The 12,441-nt window shown below is 41.0% G+C and overlaps 1 protein-coding gene across 3 annotated transcripts in view; it reads right to left on the reverse strand.

Annotated features, from left to right (window-relative positions):
• Positions 1 to 12,441, reverse strand: part of NSMF (NMDA receptor synaptonuclear signaling and neuronal migration factor) — a 150,444-nt gene that overhangs the window by 73,418 nt on the left and 64,585 nt on the right. For all 3 annotated transcript variants that reach the window (XM_044058741.1, XM_044058743.1, XM_044058742.1), the window contains 3 exons: positions 1,966 to 2,048; positions 436 to 503; positions 79 to 131 (listed from right to left, as the gene is read on the reverse strand). In XM_044058741.1, the coding sequence (XP_043914676.1) occupies positions 79 to 131; positions 436 to 503; positions 1,966 to 2,048 (204 nt within the window). The remainder of the gene's footprint in view (positions 1 to 78; positions 132 to 435; positions 504 to 1,965; positions 2,049 to 12,441) is intronic.

Consider the following 12,441-nt stretch of genomic DNA (forward strand, 5'->3'; position numbering starts at 1 on the left):
TAGGCAAGCCATACCGTAAAATAATAACAGCATTAATGAGGACTAATCATCATCAGTACTATGTAAATTCAGTCTTACCCTGTGCTTTCATCCTTCGGCTACCAACCATGCGCAGATGTTTACGGAAATTTCTAGGGGAAAAGAATGTATACATATGTATCACCAAAATAGGTCCTGAGCAGCATATTGTCCAAACAGGAAAATAAGGTCAAGTAAATTTAAACCACGTATTATTTTATAAGAAAAATCATTCCGTCTTTGTAAGACTTGAGGTGGTTATACCACTGTTCCATTCTTCTATAATTTTACTGTTGTATAACATGCAATCCATATATATATATATATATATATATATATATATATATATATATCCACACATACACACACAAACACAAAGAGTGAGAGAGCCTTTCACTTTTCCAGAAATAGTCATACCTTTGTATAACGGCGGCAGAATCATTTTCCCGTTTCCTCCTCTTTCTGTCTGCATAACCCCTGAATGCCTATAAAAAAAATGAATGCTTTTCTACATAACTGCAAGGTCAGCTCTAGATAGTTCATTTCATGACTTAATCCATCCAATTCCTTCCTCACAACAGAGTTCAGAGTCTAATGGAGTATTCTGAGTTTCACACTTTGCTTGAACAAAGAAATTTCTTCTACCTGTTTTCTACTCATGTTTCACACAGAGTTCACGTCCATGTTGGGGCAAGCAGTTATAAAATCAAAATTGTGCATTTACTGTAATAACTCCAGTACCATTATAGAAAAAATGTACTGTGACCTGCATTACAACATGGGAGAGGAAAATGTATAAAATCTAGCAGTAGAATCATTAGAAAGATTTATAGGAGAACGTAGTATAAAGTCTGGAAATGTCCAGTCCTCCAGCCGCATATGTCTTCCACCCACTGCTGTACAGAAGGATTGGCATAAGGTAAGTGGACAGCATCTAGTATAGGACCTGAGCATAGCTTCTGGTGAAACATGTTTATTTTCACAGCACTGGCTTGCCATTAGAATATATCTCATATTGCACCACGTGATACAGAAGTAATTTTGTTCAGGAAGCTGGTTAAAATCAGCAGCCAAATAGTGGAACAAACCTGAGTAACAAAGTATAAATACATGCATGTATATATACATACATACATAAATAAATAAATGCAATGATAACTATGTAACACTTAATTTTAGTGACCATTTAACTGAAATCAAACCACAGTAACTAAATTATACTTACGAAATTCTGTGCATTTCAAGGTGGCGGTGCAAGGAAGGATGTCAACAAAGAAAAAATAGAAAACAAACATGAACTAGTATTAAATGTAATATTAATAAAATACATACTATTAACTAACTAATACTAAGAGCTGTGTTTAGCTTAGCTAAATAGAAGTGTTTGTATTATATAAAAAAAAAAAAAAAAGGTTTTAAGTAGCATGACCAATGCTTAAGAATGGGAATCTTAAATGTTGTACATGTAACAAACATTAAAGCATCACTAGTTTTGCAAAACTGTCACTCTTTAAGCTGTTCCTTTTCTCCCCTTAATTTTTCACTCATTTCTTTTCTGGGACCAAAACTGTCTGTGAAGCTGGCATGGAAAACTGCATACAAAAATTGTTCCAAATAAGCATGCAGTTTTTCCTGACCTTTTTTTGTTTTTTGTATAACCACTTTCATACATCATCACTATATTACAGCTGCTGCTTCATCAGACACAGCAGTACGGTTAAGTGGAGTTACAAGGATCACCTTTGGAGACATCATCACTATATTACAGCTGCTGCTTCATCAGACACAGCAGTACGGTTAAGTGGAGTTACAAGGATCACCTTTGGAGAAGAATGCAGACAGTAATTCTAGAAAACTAAGGGGTGAATAAGTCTTGGGGTTCTGATACAGAGCTGTACAGACAACAACAAAAAGATACCCCAGCATGCATACCATGACGTAGCTTATCGAAATCGCTTGCATAGTAGTGGTGGCAGTGTGAAAACTGAAGAGGTTTTCTTTGGGGAACCAGGTCCGTATAGGCACATCGTCTAGAAGGAAATCAGGCCTAGTTAGATGACTAGAGTGAAACTATAACTAAGGTTTCTTTATATACTTCTGCTAATGTCAAAATGCAAAAAGAAAGTAACTTGAGTAGTGTTGACTGATTAAGGCATGCTTCCTGTCGTCTTTCCCTGTGCTCTGTTGTAAAGGCAGAAACTGAAAAGATGTATGCTGGGGAATCACTGCCCTCTTGTCAGTCCTCCTAACTTAACAGACTGATAATTATATTTGGAGGGACGGATCGGAGTATACAAGAGCAGTCTTAGCCTAAGCCTTTTAAATGCATATGAGGTGGTGCTTTGTGTGAAGGAAATGGTCCCATCAGTGTACATGTAGTCATGCGAATGAAGGAAACTCTCCAAGCAGTGTACATGTAGTGATGTGTTTGACAGAAACTACCCTATCAGTGCACAGATACAGGTGGTGTATGGGGGGGAAGCCCCACTGTTGAGCATGTTGTAACATGTATGGGGAAGACGGTGGTACGCATAGTAGCCCTGTTAGTGTGCATGAAGTGATATGTATAGGAAAAGGATCTTTAGAAGCTTAGCCATACATTCCCAAGAAGATTTCAGCCCTTATATTTTAAGCTGGAATAAACCAGAGAACAGCAAAACATTTACATGTTGCCCCTATCCATTTGGGACAAGGTGATAAACCAGGGGTGAATTTCCGATTACTTGTGAATGTGCAGTACCTCTGACAGGATAGGGTCTGATGAGGCTCTGCATGCGAAGCAGAGATTGTCCCCAGTAGCCTGTATGACACTGAGAAGACAGACAATTCTTTGAGAAAGTCTTCATAGTTGTTTTATGATTTAGTCCTTTGATTTTCTTAGTAAGAAAGCATCGTGGGTGTTTGAGTTGTGTCAGATATTTGGACAGGTAAATACCAAAGGGGCATTACACTTAATGATCAGCCTGATGTGTGCGGAATACAGTGAAATGATCACATTCCTGGATATGGACACCATACCTTTGGTAATGAGATGTGCAATAAAAAAGCACTTTCTTACAATCGTAGATATGTGATTGAAGGACAGTTCATTGTCTATAAAGGTTCTGGGGCCCATAACTACTGTAATAATTTTCAGGGGTATGCTGTCAATGTCATACTTATGAGAGACTTTTTACTTATCAAAGGCTGCTAGCATGCATTTCTTGGCATCCGGTTTTAGTCTATGTTTTTTTACACCAGCTATTGGTTTGGGAAAGACCCCCTTGGAAGATTTTGGTGTCCTATGGGAGTTTATGATGGCACCAAGCTTTCAGTCATCTGCAGAATGGTCATAAACCCTTAAGTAGCTTTGACCTCCAGACATAAATACCAAAGAGGAGTAGCTCAAGGAGTGACCCTCAGGTACACCACTTGTAACGGGTCTTTTGAAGGAGGTACATCCACCCACTCTAATTTCCTGGGTTCTGTTTGTGGTGCAGTTTGCTAAATGAGTTATACACAGATTATAACTTAGCAATGATATCTAGTTGAGTGTGGGATGATGTAGAACAACTTTGCGAAATCCAGATATACAGTCTGTACTGATTTGAACTCATCCATTGTTTTAGCAAACTTCTCAAAGAAGTCAGCCAGGTTAATTAGACAGGATATGCCTTTAACAAATCTGAAATGGCTTGGATCAAGAATTTGTAGGTTACCTGTGTCCCTATTTTTTAATTCCCTAATGATCCTTCCTAAAGCCCTACAGATGAGGCTGCTCAGACTAATGAGTCTATAATTTCAGGGATCTGTTGACCTCCCCACACACGGGTATTAAAATGCAGTTCTCCATTCATCTGGCACAAAGACTTTTGGAGGCTGACATTGAATAGCCTCTGTAGGGGTTCTGACAAGTCCTGTTTCAGGCCATCCAATAAGCAGCCTGATGTATTATCCAGCCCAAAAGAAGCACTGTTCATGGCCTTGGACAGTTTCTTGAGGACTTTGTCATGGGAGATTTGGTTCATATGGGCATGATTTATGGGAATATAAAAGGAAAGGGAGTGAAGTTAGAGCTAAATGTATCAGCAGCACCCCCTTATGCTGGGCTGCAGTGCCAGCAAATGATCTACCTGGTGTGGGAATCGAACCCACAGTCTTCTGCATCAAAGGTGAGTGTGCTACCACTAATACTGTCTCTGGGCACATAATTTAGAGGATGTACATATCTCCTATTGAAGAATGGTGTTTAATACATAGGGACTCCATACTAGTGAGATAGGAATTAGAGGCTAATGGGGGATATAGATGATGTCCTATAGTTAATCATGATGTAATAAGGGGCCTTATTAATGGTAAGATGGTTGAGGAGGATTTACAGATTGTGATCTTGTCTAACTAGTCTGGAGGGGGAGTTATGGACAGACCACTTGTAGTGCCTTCATCTAATGTGGTGGGTTGGCATGTGTAGTTGGTGTTGAAACTCTGCACTGAATGGGTGTCCTGAATGGTCCGGAAACATTTCTCCATAACAATGCATATATGAATGCTCAGTGCCTAAAAAAGGCACTACAAGGCTGGTCAAGCTTTAGCCAATATGCAAAAGCATTGGGAGGACAGGCGTAGACCATCCCTGACAAAGCATCTAGGACTGTTTACCATCTCCTCCAAAGCTGATATATTTTGGACCCCTATTGAATGATACTGGAAGCTAAGCCATTTTTGAAGTTAATAATAATTTCTTGACACTACAGCATCATTCTTGATGATGGCAAAATGTTATTCGAGGCTAGACTCCTACTTACCTCAGACACATATTTGAGAGCTCCATCATGTCTCTCTTCATAATGTCCAGCGAGGTACATCTCAAGTCATTTACACTCATGTGCTCTACAATGGTGTCATATGTGTACTTGTGATGCAAGAACTTGACTGCCTGCATGATGTGGAAAATCCCGGCACCTGATAGGCAACTAATTGTGACCTTCTCCTTTCATAACCTCGTGAGCAGTGCATCAGTGTGTCTCACCACACTGCCTGTTTCTGAGGTTGTCGAGGGTAATTGTCTCTTAGCTTACACTTAGGAGGCCTTTGTAGTTTAGGTTATTTTTAAGACCCTCAGCATATGTAAGTCTGTGTGTTTGGTCTGATCTGTATTGATAAGTTTAATGTTGTGTAGTGCAGTAGAGACAACCTATTTGATATTTTTAGTGACTTCATGTGAGCATTTTGCCTGAAATAGCATAAATAGCTACATCTCTCAATCACTGTGTCAGCTTGTTTAAGCAGTAGGTGGTTGTTAGTGAACATGAGACAATTGCTACATTGTCTTGGGATGCCCATTTCAACCAGGCTGGCCATGGAAATGGTAGTGAAGTGTAAATCCATGACTCCATGTGCTCACTAATGTGGGCTGAAGAGAGAAGAGCACCTTTGAGGTTTGCAGCTGATTACTGGAGGTGATACCTGCCTGGTAGTAGGGATGGTGCCATTCTGAAAACAGCTGCATGCAGCGAGGAATCAGGCATCCTTATTTCCTTTTCTCGCCAGAAGTAGAGTATTAGCATTACTCTCTAGGTGCTTCCTAAGTAGCATTAACACAAATGTTGCTGTGTTCAGTACACATGCTATAATCTTCTCCTGATAGGTACCCTGGGTAGAAGCTACAGCAGCTGGACACAACAGTCAAGCTGCACAAAGGCCCTGAAGACATTTTCACCAAAACTGCAACCAGACCACTTGGTGTACTCCCATATGCAATGCCCAGTCAGAGGCCAGCAAGAATGAATGCCCCTCTGCTCCTTGACTAATCAGAAACAAATAATGGTAATCCAAAATGAACTATAAGAAAATACAATCCTTATTCTTTTCAGTGATTGGTAATCCCGAGGAAGTCAAGGAAAATAATGTTCCTCTGGTCTTTGTCTCATTAGCATAAAAATAAAAGAGCTACTCCAAAGCTGATTTTTGAGAAGCAGTTTCTAGGCTCTCCAGTGACTGGTACACTAGTGTCAGACATTACAGATTTTAAGTAAGTAAAATGGAAAAAGGGATTAATACTCTGTAGTTGAGTGGGATGATATGAAACAAACATTATGTCAAGCTTTTAAACTCTAAGGGAAGGGCCTTCCCAGATAGATATTTCAGTGTCCAGTAGAATAAGCAGACGAGGAACATCCAAAGTCAAATTTACAGTAAGGTTAGGCAGCTTAAAAGCTACAAATTTAAGCACTCAACAGGACCTGTGTCAGTCAGTGAGGAAGAATCCACTGCATTCACATACCAGCAGTCATCTCACAGCACTTGCACCTAAAGAAGAAATCCTTGTTGTCAACTCCTTCCGCTCAATAGTTAGTCACTGTGATATGTATGGGAAAAGTAATGAATTGTATGGGAAAGGTGATATTTACAAGAGATGTCTGATATCAATAGCACAATGAGTAAAAGGGGGTTCTGTCAGTGTAAACATGCTATGTATGGAGAAAAGTAGTCCAAATTATACCAATGTAGTGGCAGGCAAGGAAAAGGGCAGTTTCATTACTGTGAATGTGATATGTACTGTAGTCCTTCATGCAACTGATGTAACTGTGGTGGTGTCTGTGGGAACATCTGTCAGTGAAAACCATGACAGTGTGCACACTGCAGTTATAGTAATGTGTATAACAAGGGATCCCCTTTCCATAACTGCACTCTAGTGTCTTACTCAGTATCCTCTCTCTTTTTCCTTAAAGTTATCCACTGTCTCTCCATGTGTCTTTGTCACTGACTTTCAAAGCTCACTCCTCCCACAACTAAACTTAAACTCCATGTCTATCCATCTCTCTGCTCTCGTTTACCCTATTCCCTTACTCTAATAAAACACTCTACTGTATCTTATCTTCTACTGCTGTAGTTGTCCACCCAACAGGACCTACATTATAAGAATCCCAACTGTAACAACTAGTATACTCATAGCACTTCTCCCTTTTTTTCTCATTTCTCGTAGTTGAGCCCATCCAGCGGATACCATTTTGCTTGTGGTCACCTCCCTTATAGCAAAGACCCTGAACTTGCAACTACAATACTCCCTGAAGGGAATAAAACTCTACATCCAAAAGAAAGGGAAAAGAAAAACTTTGTAACAAAGTACGTAGTCCCTTACTTGGATACAGTTGTATTTCCTAAACAGACAACGCAGTCTAGAGTGGCACATCACCGGGCAAAAGCAGCCCTCCCCCATCTCTTACTGCTTATTGATTTACCTTCTATGTTTATCTCCACTGCCTCCATTATTTGTATTGCAACTCCCATACTGTGCTGTAGCAATCCTTAGCCCCTCAGTACCCACATATAGCTTCTGAAATCTCGGCTGCTGCAACCCTAAAAAATAAGTTTTGTTACTACTAATTGCCATATTTACAACAAAATAGCAAATACCTGCATGATTGTTTTTGGTTGCTAAACTCCAGAACCCTGGCTAACCCGCTCCATTCTCCCTCGCTAATGCTCAGGCTCTCTCCACTCCTTTACCCTACCCCCATTCCCACCCACCCATGGAACAATTGAACTTATAGTTAAAGACCACACCCTCAAACACCAGCCCTCACCTCCCATAATCCCTATTATCCTATCATATCACACCTATTATCCCACACTGGATCGCACTCTACCACACCCTTGGTACAACGCTCAAATATAATACCCCTTATATACACACTAGTCTTTCTCAAACTACAAAAAAGTTCTATACACTACACACCCAACTACCAAAAGCACTAATCTGTCCCTTCACAATTTCTACTCTAGTCCTGCTTTCAATCCTCACCTCCTACCATACTCAACTTCTAGACAGCACCCCACCCCTATGGCAAACAAAAGCTGTAAACATCCCTGTAAAACTAATAAACTTCCCTATATCACCATGTGACCTTATATCCTCCCATACCTTATCTTTCTTATACAGTAAGCAGCCAATTAAACATAACCCCCATTCCTCTCAAAGACATTCCAAAATAATATACAAGCTTACTAAACTCTATCTTCACCTACTCAAAACACTCACATGCTCATAGGTTCATAGATGTGTACTAGGCTAATGACCCTGGAGCCTTTACAAGCCTAGCCCATAGAAGTGCCCTTGCATCATGCCACCCGATGTTATTTCCCAGTGCTTCTATCAAGTATAGCCACTGGAGTGATCCCCAGGATGAACTTTCTATTTCCCATCCACTCATCAAAATTTCTGTTGAAGAGGACCATTGAGGTGCTCTGACTGACATGTATGGGAAGTCTATTCCAGAGCATGGGCAGTCTCTGGGTTATGAACCTGTCCCTCCAGCATGTTCTGTTGTTTGTGGTAATGAGGTTGAGGTCTCTGGAGCATGTGGTGCGGAGGGATTGGGATTTCTTTAGATGTAGCATTTCTAACAGAGCTGGGTGAGACATGGCGTTGTAAGTCAAGCAGAGATCGCCTCTTAGTAGATGATATGAGACAGAGAATAGCTGGAGTTTTTTGAGTCTGTCCATGTAGAACATCTGTTTAAGGCCAAGGATCCTCTTCGTGAGGTACGTTTGTGGCCTTTCCAGCTGTTGCATGTGTCTAGTGAGGTACATGCCAAATGGGATATTATATTCGATGAGTGTCCTAATGAGGAAAGAGTAGAGAGAGAGAGATGATGGCCTCTTTCTTCCTGGATGCAAAACCCTTGGTAATGAGATGTGCCACATACAAGGACTTCTTGACCACAGTGACAATGTGGTGGTCGAAGGAGAGGTTGCTGTCAACCTGCATCTCCAGATCTCTTATAACACCTTCAGTGTTCAGTGGGATCCCATCAATGTGGTAATTAGTGGGAACTGACTTTTCCCCAAAGGGGATGATGACGCATTTTTTGGCATTAAGCTTAATGCCATGGTTTTGACACCAGTCATTGGTTTCAGTGAGGCCTTTCTGTAGGATGTCTGCATCACTTGGGGAGTTAATAATGGCTCCCAGCTTGCAGTCATCTGCACACTTGGTCAGCCAGAGTTCCTCTGTGTTGGCCTGGCCTTCTGAGAAGTAGATGTCAAACAGGGGAGGACCCAGGACCAATCCCTGTGGGACTCCACTCATGACTGGTCGGCAGTCTGAGTTGGAGTCTGCTACTTTTACACTGTGGTTCTATCTGTGAGCCAATTTGCAACCCACCTAGTGATATAGGGGTTCATGCCTAGATTGGTGAGTTTATCAATAATTCCTGAGTGGGGAATGGTATCAAAGACCTTGGTCAGATCGAGGTAGGCTGTATGAACTGCCTTGCCCTCATCCACAACTCTGGTGTCTGACTCAAAGAAGTCAACCAGGTTGAACAGGCATGATCTACCTTTCACAAAACCAAATTGCTTGGGATCTAGAGTTTGGAGATTCCCTATATCCTTGTTAATTAGGTTCATGATGATGTGGTCCATAGCCTTATATAGCAGACTCATCAGGTTAATGGGGCGAAGATTTCCAGGGTCTGCAGTCACTCCCCCTTTATGGAGAGGGATGACTGTAGCAGTGGGCCATTTGGTAGGGACAAAGCCTGAGGTGAGGCTGTGATTGATCATGGTACAGATGTGGTGCCAGTTCACTTTTTAGTTTATGTAGAACACATCCAGGGATACTGTCGGGTCCCATGGAAGCTATATTCTTGGCCTTGCAGTAATGCTGGGTGCCTGGCATTTCTCCGGTATTGTGATTGGTCCTGGGGGGGGGGTAAAGTTGGCACTGAATCTGTCAGCCAGTATGTTGGCAATATCTGTTGGCTCAGTACCATTGTGCAGTTACTCAGAGCAAACATGGGTATTACCATGGAGATTCTTGATATAAATATAGAAGGTATTGTGGTTGTTTTTAGTGTCTGCTGCAATTCTGCCTTCATAGCTAGCTTTAGAGGTTTTGATGAGGGATCTCAACTTGTTGTTCATAGGTTTATAGGTTGATACTAGGCTATCAGCCCTAGGGCCTATACAAGCCTAGCCATAACAATTCCCTGGCTATTTCTTCCCACAGTATTTACTTCCCTGGACCCCTGTCTAGCAGGCTAATCAGGGAGATTTTCCAGTCTTGGGACTTCATCTTTTTCTGCAACAGTTTCTTCCTTCTGTTGTAGAGTTTATTAATGGCAGGAGATCACCAGATTGGCTTCCTTATTTTTGGAGGAGAGTGTCTTGGTTCTCTTGGGTATGGCTAGTTCCATGCATTTTTGTACGTGTTCGTACAGGGCATTGGTGGATAACTCGGCAGTCATGCATCAATTTTCAATTGACATGGATGCTGTGAAGTTAGCCACCTCTGTTTTAAGGGGTCCAAAGTCAGCTTTGGAGAAGTTTTTCATGGTGGTGACCTTTGCGAGGGGGTGTGTGGGTGAGATGTTTGTGGTCGGATCTAACCAGGGAGGAATTGACTATTGGTGTAGAGCAATGGTTGCCCATGTTAGTAATAACCAGGTCAAGGATGTTGCTTCCTCTAGTGGGTGTAAGAATGAGCTGGTCCAGGGCATTGGAACTGATGAATTCCAGGAAGCATTAGGCCAGTGTATTGGTGCATGAGTAGTTTGCCCAGTTGATGGAGGGGTAGTTGAAGTCACCTAGTATGAGAGTGCTGGGTTGGACCCTAATAGATTCCAGGGTGATTAGGACCATGGAGTGAGAGTCTTGGAACATGGTTGGGGACCTATAGCAGGCTACAACCTGAATCACCTTCTTACCCAATGTCAGTTGTACCTGAAGTATCTCAGATGTGTGATATCCACCCTAATCCAAGACCCATTACACCAACCAACCCAAATCTTGATTAGCAAAATCCCCTATACCACAGACTAATATCCTCTCTCCTCTTCCTAAACCTGAATGTAAGAAGTATATTAAATAAAATTCAGGACATCCATGCTCTACTAGCACTATATAAACCAGAAATTGTTGTGCTAACTTAAACATGGCTAAAACTAGAACATCACAATAATGAGATTATACTTCCTGGCTACAATATTATACGTAGAGGTAGAGTGGAGAAAAAGGGAGGGGGAGTAGCAATATTATTCCAAAATCATCTCACCATCGAACTATATGATTGTAATACCCCTAAAGTCAAAAAATGTAGAACTAATCCTTGCAAAATTACAACTAAACCCCAACAAACATATAAACATTATAGGTGGCTATATCCCATCAGGTAATAACAGAACCATAATGGAAAACCTATTAGATTGGATCTCAAACTCTCTTCCACAAAAAATGATACTATTAGCTGACTTTAATATTGACTGGCTTAACTGCTCCAACCACAATCCCTTTACCTATATCAACCTCCATGGGTTTACCCAACTCATCTCTTCCTCTGCTAGAATTGACAAACATTCAAGTGCCAGTCCATCCTAGACTGGATTCTTATATCTGACCCTTCTCTAGCATACCAGTCTGGCTGTCTACCTGATAGTCTAAGCGACCATCAGACAACCTACTTAATTAGGAGCAGGTCCCAACACATCAGCCAAACTATCTTCAGAGTCATACGAAATAAAAAGACTTTATAACTTCATCACTGCACTAAAATGCTGTACTTGGACTCCCCTGAAGCAACTGTCTCTTGACGATGCTGTGCAGTACTTTAACTCAACTTTCTTAGAAATCTTAAATTATCATCCACCCTCCAGAACCATAAGAATAAAATCAAATTATGCCCCATGGCTAACTAAAGAAATTAAAACTACAATGAAAGAAAGAGATAAGGCCTGGATACCATTTCAGAAAAACAACACCACTACTATGAGACAAACCTACTTAGAACTCTGTAACAAAGCAAAAAAAAATTAATTTACAAAACTAATTACTACAAAAACATGCAAGAAAAATATGTCCACAACCCTCAAAAATTGTGGGCCACAATAAATACTTCAGTGTGGAAATTCCACAACTCCAACCCCTTTGATAATAAACAACCATGATAACGTTCCCGCTCAATTTAATAAATACTTTACTGAAATAGTCCAAACCCTCACCATTACCCAAAATACTGCTAATAGCCCCACACCAACAACTGCCCAAACCCACCCCAACTCACAGAACAATACCTCCAACTTTTCCCTGCACCCTTTGTCCACCAAGGTTATTTCCAAACTCCTCTGTAAACTTAAACCGACCACTCTGGTTACTGATAACCTACCGGCAGATTTCCTTCAGAAAGCTGCAGGAGCTATAGGCTATCCTGTTGCTATTCTCATTAATAAGTCTCTTATCAGAATGCAGGGTGCCCACCTCATGGAAAGCATCACATATTATACCAAGGATGTAACTCCTTAGAACTCACTAACTACCAGCCAATTGTTATTCTATCACCCTTATCTAAAATATTAGAAAGAGTTGTTCACACTCCACTAATGCAGTACCTCCAAAAATATAACCAGATATCTGAAGCACAGCATGGCTTTAGACCATCCCATAGCA

Source organism: Protopterus annectens, chromosome 16.part0, assembly GCF_019279795.1.
Source record: "Protopterus annectens isolate FY-2018-M chromosome 16.part0, PAN1.0, whole genome shotgun sequence".
Taxonomy (NCBI): Eukaryota; Metazoa; Chordata; order Ceratodontiformes; family Protopteridae; genus Protopterus; species Protopterus annectens.